Raw genomic sequence first — 17,765 nt, 5'->3', positions numbered from 1 at the left:
CATTTCTAAATGTCAGTAATCTTATTAGGATCTTATGTATTATTGCAGATTATTCACACCAGAAAAACTATTCGGTATTTACACATGTGTGACTTATTTATTTCACTTAGGAGTATATCTTCAATATTTATCCATTTTCCTATGAATGAATCTATTTTTTCATTCTTTATGGCTGAGTAATATTCCATTTTATAGAAAAACCACATCTTCTTTATCCAGTTTCCAACGGATGGGAAAATGGGCTGTTTCCAAGTCTCTTTTAATATTTAGCTTTTTGATCCTTTTCAATTTTAGATTAGTGTATGGTGAAAGATATGGGTCTAGTTTCAATCTTTGACATGTGGAAAGCCAGTTTTGCCAGCACCATTTATTAAAGAGGCTGTCTTTCTTCCAGTGAAGATGTTTGGATCCTTTGTCAGAGATAAGGTGGCTATGTTTGGAGTTGTTTCTGCATCTTCTAGTCTGTTCCACGGATCTTTATGTCTATTCTTTTGTCAATACCATGCTGCTTTTATCACTGTAGCTTTGACATATAATTTCAAGTCAAAGATTATGATGACCCCTGCCTTGCCTTTGTTTCCCCAAATTGCTTGTGCTTTTCTAAGCCTCTACTGGTTCCACATGAATTTTAGGATTTTTTTTTTTTTTTTGGTACCGGGGATCAAACTCAGGTCCTTGGGCTTGCAAGGCAGATGGAAGAACCACTGAGCTAAATCCCTGGTGAGGATTGTATTTTCTAATTCTGATATGCTGTTGGTATTTTGATTGGGATTGCACCAAATCTGTATAACAATTTTAGATGTATGGCCTTTTTTACTATATTAGTTCTTCCTATCCATCATCACTTTTTTTGTCCTGGTAATGCAGTCATCTGCCTTGTTCCATCCTGCTTCTGCATGAGCCTGACAGGGAACTTGAAGCAGGGCATATCACCCTACCTCTTCCAGTTTTAAAACAGTCTTCTATTTCTTCATGGCCTCCAGGAAGCCAATACTGCTTTATGTATACAACCTACTCAAGTCAATGATTTTTACCATGTAAATTCACACATGGAATTCTCCCTGTGTGATGTCAAGTCTAGCATTAATCAACATGACCACCATTGGTATATATTCAGCAACCAGGTAAATAGAGACATCATAAAGGGTGCAGGGCCAAGTGCTCAGCTGTCCTTTGTGTGTTTTGGCTGGAATCACCATTTGTAGCACAACTGTTACCTCAGAGACAGCAACAAATCCAAGGAGGGTTGATGCCATCTGGCTGGGGGCATCCCCTTTTCACTTCTTAAATGGCAGAGTTCTCACTGGTCTCACCTTACCTTGGCACTTCACTTCTACTTCATCCAGTCCTGCCAAGGCATTTTAGGGTTTAGTGTCACTGCTCTAAGACTGTGGGTCCTACTCCTCCCACCACCATTTCCCCAGATCCTGATGCCATCAGTTCCATGACTGTTTGCTTCGGTCTTAGTGCTGCCAACTCCACCTTGAGTACTGGCACCTTCAATCCAACCCCAGGTCCCCAGCCATGGCCAGGGCCCCTCTCTCAGAGCTTGAGCATTCTCTTCTCTTTGCTTTTCAGTCTGTGAATGTCAGTCCAGCTGTAGGGCCACCACTTTATCTTGTCCATCAGCCCTAAGAGTGAATGTAACTCCATGGGCTCCAGGGGGAATTGGTGCTCCCTGAGTCCTGTAACATGACTTCTGTGGCAGCCAGTCATTGTTCTAGGTTTCCTCTGTCCATTACAGTTGTTCCACTTGCTAGAGGAGGCCTTTTTTCTCTTTGCTGCAGACAGAGGAAAAGAATGAAAACAGTCACTCCATCCACCCTGATAATTCACATTGAGGGGCAGGAATTTGCAGGTCCAGCACTTCTAAGGTCCTTAACACATCTCTGAGTGACAGGTGAACTGTTTCCCAGTCCTCAGGGGCCTTTAATGCAGCCAAAAAGATTACTACAATTAAAGTGAGGACAGGGAGTGCATACCAGGGATCCTATGGCAACTGCACCATTTGTCAGGACAGAGCCTCCCTGTGGGTGAATGAACTCATTCCTTCCTGAGTGAGTTCCCCAGGGTAAAGAAAGGATGAACACCCAAGATCAGCAAAAGCAGCAAGAGCAAGAGAGCCTGCTAAGTTTATTCCTTCAGCCCTTATATTATCCATCATCAGACCTTACAACATTTCCTCATCATGTCCTGATATGACTGAGTTGAATGTGTGTGGTTATCTATGCTGTCATTCTTACATAACTGTCCCACTGTCCACATGTGTGAGGCAGTGTGTCCTTACGTGTCCTCCGATGCCCTCATCTTTGAATCAATCAGAAGTGGTAACCCACATTAGGATTTCCTTTTTTTTCCTTGACAAGTATTTTATTATAATTATTAGAAAATATTAATTGAGCAAGTTTTGTGACTTTTTATATATGCATATACCATGATTTGATTGTATATACCCTCCCTAGCGTCAAGCCTCTATTGTTTGTCCACTTACCTCATGGTATTTTCCGTTTTGAGTTATTGAGTAGGAACTTCACACTGAGCTACATCCCCAGACCTTCTTATTTTTTTTATTTTGAGATAGGGTCTTGCTGAGTTACTGAGTTGCCCAGGCTGGGCTGAAATGCTTGATCCTTGTGGATCAGGCTCCTAGAGTGCTGGGGTTACAGGTATGTGACACGACGCATGGCTTACTTTTTCTTTTTCTTTTGTTTTTTTGTTTTTTTGGTTTTTTGGTTTTGGTACCAGGGGTCAAATTTAGGTCCTTGTACTTACAAGGAAGGCTGAGGAACCCCCGGCCCTAGCTTACTTTTTCTATGAGAGCTATTAACCCATTATTCATAGCTATTTTAAATTCATGATCTGATAATTCCAATATCCCTACTGTATCTGTATCTACCTCTGAGGCTTTCTTTACTCTTTTTTTTCCTTTTAGTGGGCTTTGCAGTTCTTTTATGTTATTGAAAGTTATACATAAGGCACTGGGTAAAAAGAACTCTGAGAAAGAGGGCTTTAGTGATGTGGCATTAAAGTGACAGTGAGAACAGATAGGTGGGGACAATTCCATAGTCCTACTTATCATTAAGTCTCAGTCATTTAGTGAGTCTGTGCCCTTGGGCTCCAACTCCCAAATCTTTCTCTGTTTCTTCCTAATCTTTGGTGAGACAAAGTGGCTGGAGGAAGCTGGAGTTGGATATTTCCCTTCTCCACAGTCAGTTAAACTCTAATAAAATAGCTTCTTTTAGCTGGGTGTGGTGGTGCATGCCTATAATCCCAGCACTATGGAGGCTGAGTCAGGAGGATTGCCATGAGCTTGAGGCCAGCCTAGGCTCCATAGTGAGTTCAAAGCCAACCTGAACTATGTAGCAATACCCTGTCTAAAAAAAAATAACAATAAAAGTCTCCTTCAAGGATAGGCTTTGCAAAAAGCAAGTATGTTGGAAAACAGTTGCTTGGTCTCTCCTTCTAACATAATTAGAAAGGTTTTCCTATGATATTCACTGTAACTCCTAAAAGTATGGGGAATCTGTTACTAAACTCCACTAGAGTTTCATTTTTTGTTTGTTCTTTAGCAAGTCTTTGTATCGGTCTAAGCCTCATCTAGAACTCTTGTACTTTTGCCTATGTCTACTCAGGGCTAGTGTAGAAAATTTTTTAGTTAGGATATGAGTAAGGCAGCTAGCTAGGGGAAAGGCCCAAAATAGAATTGGGGACCAGCCATATTGACCAGAAATAAAATAAGAATAGGCAGTGAACTAGGACTGCAGCCCATCCTATATTAAAGGGAGGTTCAGCCACTTCCTACTAAATTCCTGAGTTCTTTTTTTTTTTCCTCATTGAGTTGATTGGTACATTTTAGGTATACAGTACAGTTACATTCATTATTGGGATCTTGTACCTCTACATGACAGGTCTTGGTTCTCATTTTTTTTACCCTTATCCCTGCCCTCCCTTCACCCTCTCCTCACCTCCCCATTTACAATCACTTTATTTCCATTCTTTCATTTTATCATATTTTTTTCTTCTCCCTTATTACCTTTCCCCAACCCTTCCCACTTTCCCTTCACCTTTAACCCCTTTCTTCCTATTTCACATTGTCAATTATCTAATTAGGATCTTATGTACTATTATAGTTTTTCACACCAGAAAAATTATTTGGTATTTACACATGTGTGACTTATTTATTTTGCTTAGGAGTATAGCCTCAACAATTTCTCACTCTTTATGGCTGAGTAATATCACATTTTATTAAAAAACACATCTTCTGTATCCAGTTTCCAACGGATGGGCAAATGGGCTGTTTCCAAGTTTTAGCTATTACAAACTGTGCTGCTATAAACATAGGTGTGCATATATCACTGTGATATGATTCTTTTAATTCTTTTGGAAAGACAGCAAGCAGAGGGTTGGCTGGGTCAAATGGAACCTCTAGTCCCAGCTCTTTGAGGTATCTCCGTATTAATTTCCACAAAGATTGCAGCAGTCTCCTCTCCCACAAGCAATTGAGAAGGGTTCCTTTCTCCCCACAACCCTGCCAACATTTGTTATTGGTTGAGTTCTTGATAGCAGCCATTCTTTGTGGGGTGAGGTGGAATCTCAGTGTTGTTTTCATCTGCACTTCTCAAATGACCAGTGATGTGGAGCATTTTTTCATATATTTACTTGCTGCTTTTACTTCTTTGTCTGAGAGATGTCTGTTCATTTCAGATGCCCATTTTTGAATCTGGTCTTTATATTTGGGTGTCTGATTTGTTTGAGTTCTTTATATATTCTAGATAATAGTCCTTTTTCTGAGGAGCAGCTGGTAAAATTTTTTCACACATTGTAGGTTGCCTTTTAGTTCTGTTGATGGTTTCTTTTGCAGTGCAGAAGCTTTTTAATAAGATGAGATCCCAGTTGTTGCTAGTTCCCCTGCTACTGAGGATTTGTTCATAAAGTATCTTCCTATGCCAAAGTCTTCAAGAGTTCTGCCTAACTTATCTTCCAGCAAATTTAGTGACTCTTTTTTAATACTTAGATATTTAATCCATTTGGATTTTAGTGTAGTTCATGGTGAAAGATAAGGGTCTAGTTTTAATCTTTGGTGGGTTGAAATCCAGTTTTTCCAACACCATTTATTAAAGAGACTAACTTGGGGCTGGGGATTTAGCTCAGTGGCTCCACCGCCTGCATAGCAAGCACAAGGACCCAAGTTTGAGCTCGATCCCTGGTACAAAAAAAAAAAAAAAGAAAAGAAACTATCTTGCCTACAGTGAGGATGGTCAGCTCCTTTGTCAAAGATGCAGTAGCTGAGTACACTTGCAGTTGTTTTTTTTTCTTCCAGTCTGTTCCACTGATCCTCAGGTCTGTTTCTTTGCCAGTACCATGCTGTTTTTATCACAGTGGCTTTGTAGTATAGTTTCAGATTGGGAATTGTTATATCTGCTACCATGTGTCTGTTGCCTAGGATGGCTTTTGCTATTCTAGTTCTCTTATGGTTCCAAATGAAATTTTGGATTCTTCTTTCTAGTTCTGTGAAATATACTGTTGGAATTTCAATAGGCATTGCATTGAATCTGTTTGGCAATTTTGATAGTATGGCCATTTTCACTATGTTGATTCTCCCTACCCAGGAGCAGGGGATATCTTTCCGTTTTTTTATGTCCTCTTCGATCTCTTTTTTCAGAGTGCTGTAGTTTTCAGTCTTTTGTTTCTTTCATTAGATTGATTCCTAGATACTTCCTCATCTCAGCTGTCCTGGAACCTCACCTGCTAAATTACTGTTGCTTCCAGCTGTTTCTATGGCTGGAAACTTCTGATACAGAAATCCTCTTTGATTCCCAGTGGTGTCATTTAGTGAGCACTGAACCAACTCTCCTTTTTCCTTCTGACACCATCAGCAAAGGCCTAATAGTTTCATGGAAGTGTGTGCAGGAAGAAGGGACAGTTTCCTGGAGCTGGATCACAGCAGCTGTATTTGTGATTGGTCAATGTCCACAGCAGTAGCTCAGGGCCCTCTGGAGTAGAGTTCAGTGGCCCTATCCAATACTACTGCCTGTGGGAGATGCTGCTGAGCCCGCATATAAAACATGTGAGTTATGAGGATGGGGCAAAGCACCTTGGGAGACAAGCAACTGAATTATTTGTGTAAGTGGTTCAAATATGGAATGACTGTGATAGGATTTGGATGAAGGTACCACATGGCTTTGAAGCACCTCAATGTCTCCAGAGTCATAAGAAGGAAGAGACTCTGTAGCCAGAATAAGATCTGATTGCAGCTGTCTCTGTATGTACAGGGGATTGATTCCAGGATCCCCACAGACACCCACATCTGCAAGTGCTCAACCCCCTTATATAAAATGGCATAGTATTTACACATAACATACCTACAGCATTTATACTTTAACTATACAGTACAGTTACATTCATTATTTGGATCTTGTACCTTTACATGACAGGTCTTGGTTCTCATTTCCCCCCTTGTCCCTGCCCTCTCTTCACCCCTTCCTCGCCTCCCCATTTGCAATCACTTTATTTCCATTCTTTCACTTTCTCATATTTTTTTCTTTTCCCTTATTACCTTTCCCCTACCCCTTCCACTTTCCCCACACCTTTAGTCCTTTTCTTCCTATTTCACAATGTCAGTTATTTAATTAGGATCTTATGTACTATTATAGTTTTTCACACCAGAGAAACTATTCAGTATTTGCACATGTGTGACTTATTTATTTCATTTAGGAGTATATCCTCAATATGTATCCATTTCCTATGAATGAATCTAATTTCTCATTCTTTGTGGCTGAGTAGTATTCCATTTTATAGAAAAACAACATCTTCTTTATCCAGTTTCCAACGGATGGGCAAATGGGCTGTTTCCAAGTTTTAGCTATTACAAACTGTGCCGCTATAAACATGGGTGTACATACATCACTGTGATATGATACTTTTAATTCTTTTGGAAAGATACCCAGAAGAGGGATGACTGGGTCAAACGGAATAATTGCTCCTTTCTTTCCCCCAAAATATCTTTTATGGGCCCATGATCCCATCCAGCATGACCTATTGAATTTTACTGTCATGATTTAGTTTTCTTCAATATACTATGCCCTGGTCTTCTTGTGGTTAACATATAGATTCCCCCAAGAGCCTTATGTGCTGAAAGGAATGGCTCTGGGCAAGTGACTGGATTACGGGCATTTATAGCTGGATTGCCTTTATGAAGTAGGGTCTGGTTAGGAGAGGTGGGTCCCTCAGGGTATGGCTTGGAAGGGTTTACCCTGCACCTTATCTCTTCCGTTTGCTCTCTTCTTCTTGGTCTTTAAGAAGTAAGTAGCTTTTCATCCATCATGCTCCTCTGTCATGCCAGACTACCTAGGAGCCGAATGACTACTGACTGGAACTCCACAAACCATGAATAAAAAACAAAATTCTTTAAGCTGTGGGTGACAGCTATTTTGTCTCAGCAATGAGATAGTAATGAAGACATTTGGCTTGCCATTGATGACCTCAACATCAACTAGTCTGATGTTTTCACATAATTTACTCATTCTGGGTCTGGAATACCTCAAAAGGGATGCTGTTGTGTTCTTTTCATTGCACTGAATTGGGAGGCACATCGTGTAAATTAGTTCTTATCTGGTGATGTTAACTTTTGTCACTTAGATAAAATGTCAGCCAGATTCCACTACCATAAATATAATTGATGTTTTATACACACAAATTGATAACTAAATGATTAGTAGTTTTGAAGTACTCTCCCTCTCCCTCCCTCTCTATCTTGCAGTATTGGGGACTAGACCCAGGACATTCACACTGAGATACATCCGTAGCCCATTTATCTGCCTATTTGTTTATTTATTTATTTACTTTTGGGGCAGGGTCTCTCTTTATTGCCCAGGCTGGGCTCAAATTCATGATCCTCCTGCCATAGCCACCCAGAATTCTGGTGTTATAGGCATGTGACACTATACCTAGAAGACTCTTAATGTAAGACAAAGCTTTCTCTTCATCTTCATGTATCTATTTAGTATGCACATCAGTAGAGATATACATACTTACAGTTTCCTATTTAACTCAAAGCATTACAATTTGTAATGTCTATAAATTATTTTGATCTTCAAATTTGGTCAATGGAAATCCCTTAGAGGTGTCTTTTCTGTCCAGTTGATGTCTCACTATTTTTTGAGCACTTCCTTACTTTTTGACACAAGATGTTTTAGATCCATAATGTTAATTTCCTTGTCTCTTCCTTGGATTTCCTGCCTCCTTCCTTCAAAGAGAGTTAGTTTTAGTGGAAAATAGTACTAAAAAACAAATTCTGAGTGCTATATGGGCTCATTACTACTGAATTCCTATTGTTTCAAAGCCCTCAAAGCAACAGAGCAGAACCATATGTGTGTGTGTGTGTGTGTGTGTGTGTGTGTGTGTGTGTTATTTATCATCTACTTACCTGCCAATATGTGCCAGTGACTCTAAATTGTTAACATAACTGGATTAAGAGTCTTGGAGAGGTGATTAGGGGCACTGTAGTCATCAGTGGATGTTCCTACCTGAATGTGCTGTTAAGAGGTGGGGCCCAGGAGGAGGTGGTTAATTGGTAGCATGCCTTTGAGTGCGTATCTTTCACTAATGCCCTTTGCCTGTGGTCTGCTTCTTGAATGCAATGAAATGAGTAGCTTTCCTCCACAATGCCTTTTTGCCACGATGTTCCTTTCTTGGAACCATGGACTGGAACCTCTGAAACTGAGCCAAAATAACCCCCTTTAAGTTGTAGGTGTCAGGTACTTCACCTCATCAGTGGTAAAGCTGATCAATGCAACGTGTGTATGAGTTCCATCTATGTATACATAGTAAAACTCATATGTACACATTGATTTTTCTAATTCCAATGCACCTGAGAGTCTCTCTCTCTCCTCTGTCCCTCTCCCTCCCCCCTCCTTTCGCTCTTTCTATCTCTTTTGTACCAGAGATTCAACTCAGGACCTTGTGCTTGTGGGGCAGGTGCAGCACCACTGAGCTAAATCCCTGGCCCTCTACCACTCTCGCCTTTTCCTTTTTTATATTTTCTTTTTTCCCTTCACTGATTGAGAAACCTCCCAGCACCCTTAGTGTGTTTTCTTATTTGTTCAGCCTTTCCTCTGTGTAACCAAACTTCTAGGCCAAAATCTCAGCCCGTCATGCCAGCCTCCACTCCATTCCCATCCCTGGTGCTGGGGCACTGATGGAAATCTCAGTCTTCATGTCGGGGAAAAGAAAAGGGAAGACCATGTGGTGTGCTCAGCTGATTACTCCTCCCTTCCTTAACCCAGCCCCTCATTCAAACTAGATTAAGGGGAAAAGGCAACAAGTCATATTCTTTTCTCTGAAATGATTATCACAGGAGATTGTGTAAACAACTTTACGATTGTTTGTTTTACATGAGTAATTTTGGAGATGAGCTTTCTTTACAAAAAAGTCCTTTTTTGCTTACAGAACTGATGCATGTACATTACTAAACATACAAAAATACAGAAAAGAAATAAAGATTGTCAATCACCATTTTGCCATCCATAGAAAATCAGTTAACTTTTTGGTACATCCTTCTCCCTCCTACCAATTCTTTTAATTTGGAAAATTTCAAAATTATAGCCAATCTTTGTGAGTAGTGAAATGGACATCTGTACAGTATTTCCCTGAGTTATCCAAGTGTTATTTTGCCACTTTTGCTTTCCTTTTATATATCGATATATATGTCCACTTTCATTTGAGAGTCAGTAAATACTTCAGCCTATTTTCTAAAAACAAGAACATTCTCCTGCATAAGCAGTGCAAATGTCTCACTTGGAAAAGTAACATTCACACAATAGTTGAATATGTAGTTCCTATTTCATTGTCCTCAATTATAAAAATCAATGTCTTGTTAGTGACAGTCAATTTAATCACTTGGTTAATCTGGTAGATTACTGCCACAAAGTTAACCTTTTCCCTATACATTTATAGGAATTGAGCAAGATTGCTACTTTAAAAGTGGAAATACCCTGCTCTCCAAAAGGCTTCCAATGGTGACTTTTGTCTAGACCAATTTACCATAGCATTGTAAATTGGTAATTTTTCTATTCCTATCTTTTCTTTTACCTCTTTTAGATATATTTCATCTCTTTCAAAAAAGCCTTTCCATTTCTCCTTTAAAGAAAATAAATTAAAGTGTTAGCATGAGCTCATTGATTGTTCTTATTCAGTAAGTTATAATTCTTGACTTTCTTTCCCCTCTGGTACTAGGGATTGAACTCAGGGCCTTGTGCTTGCCAGGCAGGTGTGACACCATTGAGCTAAATCCCTGGCCCAAGCCCTGATTTTGATGTTCAAGCCATCCCATAATTGGTTAGTAAAGGTCCTGCAAATTGGCACATTTTTTTTCTTTTTTGTACTGGGGATTGAATTCGGGTCCTTGTGCTTGCAAGGCAGGCCACCGAACCACTGAGCTAAATCCCTGGCCCTGGCACTTATTTTTAAAGCATGTAAATATATTTATTTAATTATTTTATTTGATTAACAAGTATATATTTGTGATGTACATGATGTTTTGATATATGCAGACATTGTAGAATGGCCTAATCAGCTAAGAAATATATGGACTGCTTCATACTTGTTTGTGGTAAAACATTTAAAATCTACTTTCAGTGATTTTGAAGTGTACAACACATTGCTATCAACTATAGTCACCATGGTGTACACTAGATCTCCTGAATTTAAGACTTTCTGCCCATAGTTTCTGAGCAGTTTTGTTTTGTCTTACTTTATAGCACAAGATGGTATATGCTTTATACTTCCTATACCCCAGCTTGGGAATCATTCCTCCAATTTCATTTTAGTAGGAAATAGTATTTAAAAGTAGGATCACAAACAATGATGAACTCATTGTTTGTGAGATGCTATTACTTCTAAACTTTTGCAAAGCTGGTAGATACATACAAAAAGCATGAAACTATACAAATTAACTGATACTTCTAATTTAATCCAATCATGTTTCTTCCCTGTTTTCTGGATTCCAGTTTCTCATTTCCCACTTCTGTACCCCAACATCAATCAATATACTTTTACTTATTTGCTGTATCCTACAGTATACATAAATGTGCTTTGGAATTGCCTCTTTCCCTTAAAAAAATTACATGTACATAGGTACTCTGCCCTCTTTCGGTTAGGCTGAGCGTTTAGGCTTTGGTGACATTCTGGTCAGAACATCTGTTGGCTCCAAGGGCAGCAGGACAGTCAGGGTGTCCAATAACTTTCCCAGGACCCAGTCCCAGGTCCAGGAGAGGCCTACTGCAGGACCTGGGTGGGGTCTGAGAGCTTCAAGGGCTGTTTTCTTCAAGGGTGCACGTATCTTTAATTGGCAATGAGCAGATCATCAGCGGATCCGGGTGTTCACTGCCATCCTGGGCTCTGGGCCTGAAATACGCACAGAGAGTCCCTGAGAAGCTGTCGCTGAAAGTGAAGATGTGGGAGCCATCTGACACGTTGAAGAAGGACAGTGTTCCCGCCTCAAAGTCAAGCAGGAGGCCGATGCGCCTGGGAGGCACGCGCAGGGTGAGTGCCACGCGGTGCGGGTCCAGCGCGAAGTACTCGCAATTCCACAGCCCCAGCACCCAGTAGCCACCCGCTGGGCTGAGGCATGTGGGCTCTGAGTGTGGCGCTGCCGCCAGGCATACTCCCAGGAACCAGCGGCTGCGGCGACCCACGTGCACCTCCCAGTAGTGGCGGCCAGAGGAGAATCGCTCCCGGCCCAGCACGCACTTATGCTCAGAAAGCCGCGGATAGCTGGCTACTGGGGTCGGTGGCCCTGGGCGGGAGGACACCCTCTTGCCATCCTCGGAGATCTCCAGGCTAGGGTGGGCTGTATCCGGATCCAAGGTCACATTCACTATGCAGAAGCACGGGGTTAGCAAGGTGAGAATGGGTCTGGGACCCTCCTGTTCACCACCCACAGATGTTTCTCCTTGGTAGAACAATCAGTGGAATTATCACCCTGCCCAGCCTAACACAGCCCTTGCTCCCTTTCACCTGGCACCCAAAACGGCGGGTAAGGCACCCTGGGGCATACGAAACTGATGGGTACTGTTGCTCTTTTCTCAAACTGGAAGGTCTGTGAGTTCCATGCTTGGCCCCAGGGTGAGAAGGAACAGTGAAGGAGCTAGGTTTGTGGGGGATGGAGACACGTCTTGGGCAGGGGAAGGAGCTAAGGTACAGTTCTGTTCCCAGCTGGTCCTTCTACCCTGTGTGACCCAGAGGTCCTCATGTGAGCTTTTGGCTTTACAGCAACCTTAGGACTCTCAAGACTAAAAGGGACCTGGAAGGTGATCTAGTACAGTGTCCTGTCCTCTCTCCGACCCTAAGATCCCTTCTATAAATTGATGATGCAAGAATTTCCTTTCATACTCCACATTTTCTCCTGCAAACAGGCCCAGGAAGCATCAGAGAATGAACCTAATAAAACCCACTAAGCAATGGGAGGGGCGGGAGTGTGTGTATGTGCTGTAAGTGTGCATGTTGCAGGAGTACAACGTGTATACACATGGGTGTGTCATGTTGTGTATGCAAGCATGCTTCTCTGTCTGTGGTCAGACCCTGTACCTGGCTCACAGAAAAGACCCTTTATCTAATGTCAGATGGTTCCCTATGCCTTCTATTTAAAATCCAGGCAAAGCTGGTATGCTACACATGTAATCCCAGCACTCAGAAGGCTGAGGCAGGTGTATTGCCACAAGTTGGAGGCCAGCCTGGGCTACATAGTGAGTTCAAGAACTAGCTGGACCACATAGTGAGACTTTGTCTCAAAAAAACCAACCCCGCCAAAAAAAGATTCAGCCAAACCCAGCCAACAAAGTCACAGTTCCTCAGCTTCAGTTACCTGCATACTGTTGGGCTGCTTTCCATTCTGAAAAAAAAAAAAAAAAAAGGGAAAAGAGGCTCAGACTGCTGAGTTAGTAACTCTGGAACCTTGAGGGAGGATCAGGATGAATGAGCAATGCCTGGAAGCCCAAAGAACCCCACAGCTGGTACAGACTCAGCATATCAGGTCCACCAGTACTTAACTGAGCCACATACAGGCTGAAGTAGTGATGGTTAGTGCCAGGAGAATGGAGCAGAAAAGCAAAGCACCTGAATGCACCAAAGCATGGCAGGAAGACGCAGTCTCTGACAGGTCAGCCTCAGCTGGAGGCCAGCTGAGCATACTCCTATCTAAGAGGCCCTCCACACACCGTCTTCCCTCAGTAGGCACCCTTTTTTAGCGTGAGCCGTTGTGAGTAGATTTCTGTTCTATTTTTTTTTTCTTGTTCTATTTTGCAACAAAGATTTGACCAAAAGCAATGGCAGAGGTTTGCAGATTTTCATACATTTAACCCTGGCTTTGTACCAGAATAAACAGTAGAACTTTAAAAATATATAGCTCTTGCATAAAAAAATTCAGCTCATAAAATGTTGATTGTCTCCAAATTTATAAATTCAAAGCAACCCCATGTAAATCATCTAAGGAACTTCATAAACTTATTTTATAATTTATATTTTTAAAAGTCCATCAACTTTTAAAAGAAGTAGAAATGAGGAAAGAGAACTTGTACTTTCAGTTATTACCAAAACCATAGGCATAAAAAGAATGAAGCAGTAGGTAGGCTGAAGGACAGACTTGTTTGTATGTGGGATCTGACACTCACCAAAGGAGACAGTTTACATCAATGGGTAAGTCAGGGAGGGTGTACTCAGTGGCTTTGGGAAAACTGACTCACTGTGTAGAGAAATAACACTGGACTCGCACCAAACTCCTAGAAAAATGGCAAAATGTAGGATTAAAGACCTACATGCAATACATATTACCATAGCTTGAATCTGGAATGTTCCAAAGGCCTATGTACGAGACACTTGCTGCCCAGCTTGGTGATACAGGGAGGTAGTGGGAATTTAAGCAATGAGGCCTAGTTGAAAGCTTTTGGCCATAGGGTGAAGGTCCTTAAAGGTGATGCTGGGACCTACGTCCTCCTCTTTCTCTTTTTGCTTCCCAGCTGCCATGAAGTCAGCAGTTTGCTCCACCACTTGCCAGTCCCAGCCAGGATGTGTAACATTACCAAGTGACGGTGTGCCGAAAACTCTTAAAACCATGAGCCAAAATAAACCCTTGCTCCTTTTAAATTGATCATTTCAAGTATTTTGTTTATAGTAACAGAAAGCTAAAATATAAAATTAATAAATTGAGAAGGAATTATCCTTGTGGGAAGATGATGGAATGCTGAACAGTAGAGAAACAGCCTTTCTGAGATTTGGAACATAGCAGCATGAGAAAGGGAAGGAGAGAAGTGGATCCCTGAAACCCAACCAGTATCTAAATTGAGAATTGAAGCCCACAGGGAGAGCAAGGAGAGAGAGACTTCAGTGAAGAGGGAGATGGCAAGCAGTGCTTTCTCCCTGAGTTTGGATATATGGGGTGGGAAGTGTGGCTTAAACCTGCAGATGCACAGTGATTACTGGCAACTCCAGAGACCTCCACAAAGAAATGCACTAGTGACTGATCCTGCCTGACAAGACCAAGGTTATAAGTTCAATCCCTGGTATTAAAAAAAAAAAAAACAGCAAGGAAGAAAGAGAAAGAAAGAGAGAGAGAGAGAGAGAGAGAGAGATAGAGAGAGAGAGAGAGAGAGAGAGAGAGAGAGAGAGAGGAAAGAAAGAAAGAAAGAAAGAAAGAAAGAAAGAAAGAAAGAAAGAAAGAAAGAAAAAAAACAATAGAACACTTAAGCTGCAATCCCAAATTTCCAGTTAACCAAAGGCAAACTCAGGGGGCAATGAAGTGGAAAATTTTGAAACCCACCCACCTGGACTCCCTGAAGTGGTAACAACTGAAGTAACAAAGCAAATGAAAGAGGATGTATAAAAATATCAAATCAGAAATAGTTTCTCAGATAACTACAGAGATGCTGACCATGATGAAAGATATGAGCAGTGACTAGAACAGATAGAGAGAAAAAAATAGAGTTTAGGAAAATGATGGAAATCATGAATGCCCAATGTAGGAAAGAAATGGAATCCATAAACAGATTCAAATAGATATCCAGCAGATTAAAACTTCCATTGAATGTATATGCAGCAGAATGAGCCAATGTGAGGATAGAATATCAGATATAGAAGACAGGATTGTGGTTACCACCAAAAGAAAGATCTCTTAAAAACAGAAATGGATCACAAAAAGCCAACCCAACAGCTGCTAGATGATGCAAAGAATAACAAGATTGATCACTGTCAATGAAAAAGCAGGAGATACCGCAAATGACATAAAAAAAATCTGTTCACAGAAGTATTGGCAGAAAACTTCCCACACATAGAAAAAGAATTTGACATACAGACAAATGAGGCATATAGAGCTCCAATTAGTCATAATTTAAAAAGCTACACCAAAGCATATAATGTCAAGATTCTAGAATTCAACCCAAGAACAGGATATTAAAAGCTGTTAGAGAAAAGAAAAAAACCACCTATAAAGAAAAGCCCATCAGAATCACAGCAGATATCTCAACATAATCAAGTCAAGGAAAGCTCGGAGTGAAGTATTTCAAGTGCTGAAAGAAAACAACCAGCAACCCAGACTGAAGTATCCCACAAAATATCTTTCAAAATTGATGGAGAAATAAGACACTACCATGACAAAGAACACCTGAATAAATTCATAACCACCAAACCAGCACTCCAAAATGTTCTGAATGATCGCTCAAGCGCCGGGAGGTAGGCCGGGCTCGATCCACCACGGGAAGGAGAACCACGCCTGCTCCCGACCCAGCAGCCATCGCTCAAGCACCGGGAGGTAGGCTGGCCGGATCCACCGCGGGAAGGAGAACCACACCTGCTCCTGATCTAGCAGCCATCGCTCAAGCACTGGGAAGGTAGCTGTGCGGGCGTCCCTGAACCCCCATAAGCCCTCACCCCGCACTCTCAGGCCTCCTGACTGTGCAAGTCTTTGGACCCACTCTGCAAAGACAGAGGTGGTCATCAAGAGTATTTTTCTGAGTTCCCAACTTTGAACATCTTTAAAAAAGGACGGTGGAAACCTGTAATAGAACATTGCAGAGTTCAACCATTCAGAAGGATGGGGAACTCAATTGGGCCTTGCAGCCCAAGGTCAGTCAGCGTCATGGGGTTCAGCAATCAGCTAACTGAGATCAGGGGTCTTGCATCCTCGCTCTGTCTGAGCCATTAAATGGTTAATATACTATGTTGAAAAGTTTGTTCACTGCAGACATGTTCTGGACTTCTTCTTGATTTCAATTTAATTCAAATGATTTAAGGGTGATAGACTAGTGACTACCACAGGTGGTCAGTGTCCAAGTTGTGCTTGATTTTAATGTGTCATTGATTGTATCAGTTGGGGTAAAGCATTGCCATTGATTTGATGAGCTGTTTTCTCTGATGTTATGAAGATGAGAATGTCCGTGGGTCGTTAGAGACACAGAAGCTAGGGTACAACTAACTATATCAGGAAGATTTGGGTGATAATCCAGAGATTAAACCAAGGACAGTCCAACAACAAAAATTAAAATGAGAAAACACTTAAGCAAGACACAAGGACAGATTTCCAGTCCACCAATGGCAAACAGTAGGGCAAATGAGGATGAAAAGGCCAATAGTGAGCCACCAGGACACCCTGAACTCAAAGCACAAGAAGTAACAAAACAGATCAGTCCGGCTCTAGAAAAATTCAAAACAGAAATAATTTCCCAGATAACCATAGAGATAGTGAGCAAAATGGAAGTCGTGATTCGAGACTCTAGAGCAGAAACTGACAGAAAAATAGATGAGCTCAGGACCATGATAGAAGCCATGAAGGCCCAGCATAAGGAAGAAATGGAAAAAATAAATGTCCAACCTAGGAAAGAAATGGAATCCATAAAACAGATTCAGATATCCAGGAGATTAAACACCCTATTGAAAGTGTACACAACAGAATAAAAGAATGCAAAAATAGGCTCTCAGCTATAGAAGATAAGATTGCAGTCAGTGACCAGGAAAAGAGAGGTCTCTTAAAAACAGTAAGAGATCATGAGAAATCGATCCAACAACTCCTAGATGCTGCAAAGAAGAATAACATAAGACTGATAGGAATACATGAAGTAGCCGGAGAAAATATAAATGACTTAAAAAAGCTGTTTGCAGAATTAATGACAGAAAACTTCCCAAACAGAGGGGAAGAAATTGACAATCAGATAAGTGAGGCATATAGGACCCCAACTAGCTACAATCAAAAAAATCTACACCTAGACATATAATAATCAAGATCCCAGAAACCCAAAAGAAGAACAAAATACTACAAGCAGTAAGAGAAAAGAAACAAATCACATACAAAGGAAAGCCCATCAGAATCACAGCAGACTTGTCAACACAAACCCTTGAGGCAAGGAGAGCCTGGAATGAGATAGTTCAAGTAGTAAAAGAGAACAACCTCCAACCTAGACTGATGCATCCAGCAAAATTCTCTTTCAAAATGGAGGGGGAAATAAGACACTTCCACGACAAAGAACACCTGAGAAACTACATGAATACCAAACCAGCACTACAAGCAATTCTAAACAAGATCCTAGAAAAAGACAATGAAGGCAACAACACCATGAGGCCCAACAGAGCAAATCAAATAGGCAAGGCAAGAAATTAAAAGGAGAAGGTGAAAAAGTAAAAAGAGTCAACAAAAGGCCAATAACATGTCAATAATAAGTCAGTACATATCAGTTATAACCAGCAATGTCAATGGCCTCAACTCACCAATCAAGAGAAATAGA

At 41.1% G+C, this 17,765-nt stretch overlaps 1 protein-coding gene across 1 annotated transcript in view; it reads right to left on the bottom strand.

The window, feature by feature from the left end:
• Positions 1–10,490: 10,490 nt before the first annotated feature.
• The window catches only part of Btnl9 (butyrophilin like 9), a 29,666-nt gene continuing 22,391 nt past the window's right edge, over positions 10,491–17,765 (bottom strand). Inside the window, exons 11-13 of the mRNA XM_033757707.1 lie at positions 13,740–13,775; positions 12,863–12,889; positions 10,491–11,875 (exon numbers count right to left, since the gene is read on the bottom strand). Of these exons, the coding sequence (XP_033613598.1) occupies positions 11,307–11,875; positions 12,863–12,889; positions 13,740–13,775 (632 nt within the window). The 3' untranslated portion in view covers positions 10,491–11,306. The remainder of the gene's footprint in view (positions 11,876–12,862; positions 12,890–13,739; positions 13,776–17,765) is intronic.

The sequence above is a fragment of the Fukomys damarensis genome, unplaced genomic scaffold (assembly GCF_012274545.1).
Source record: "Fukomys damarensis isolate Sample0158 unplaced genomic scaffold, DMR_v1.0_HiC HiC_scaffold_31, whole genome shotgun sequence".
NCBI classification, from domain to species: domain Eukaryota; kingdom Metazoa; phylum Chordata; class Mammalia; order Rodentia; family Bathyergidae; genus Fukomys; species Fukomys damarensis.
Note: the sequence above shows the minus strand (reverse complement) of the source record. Positions and strands in the feature narration are given on the sequence as shown.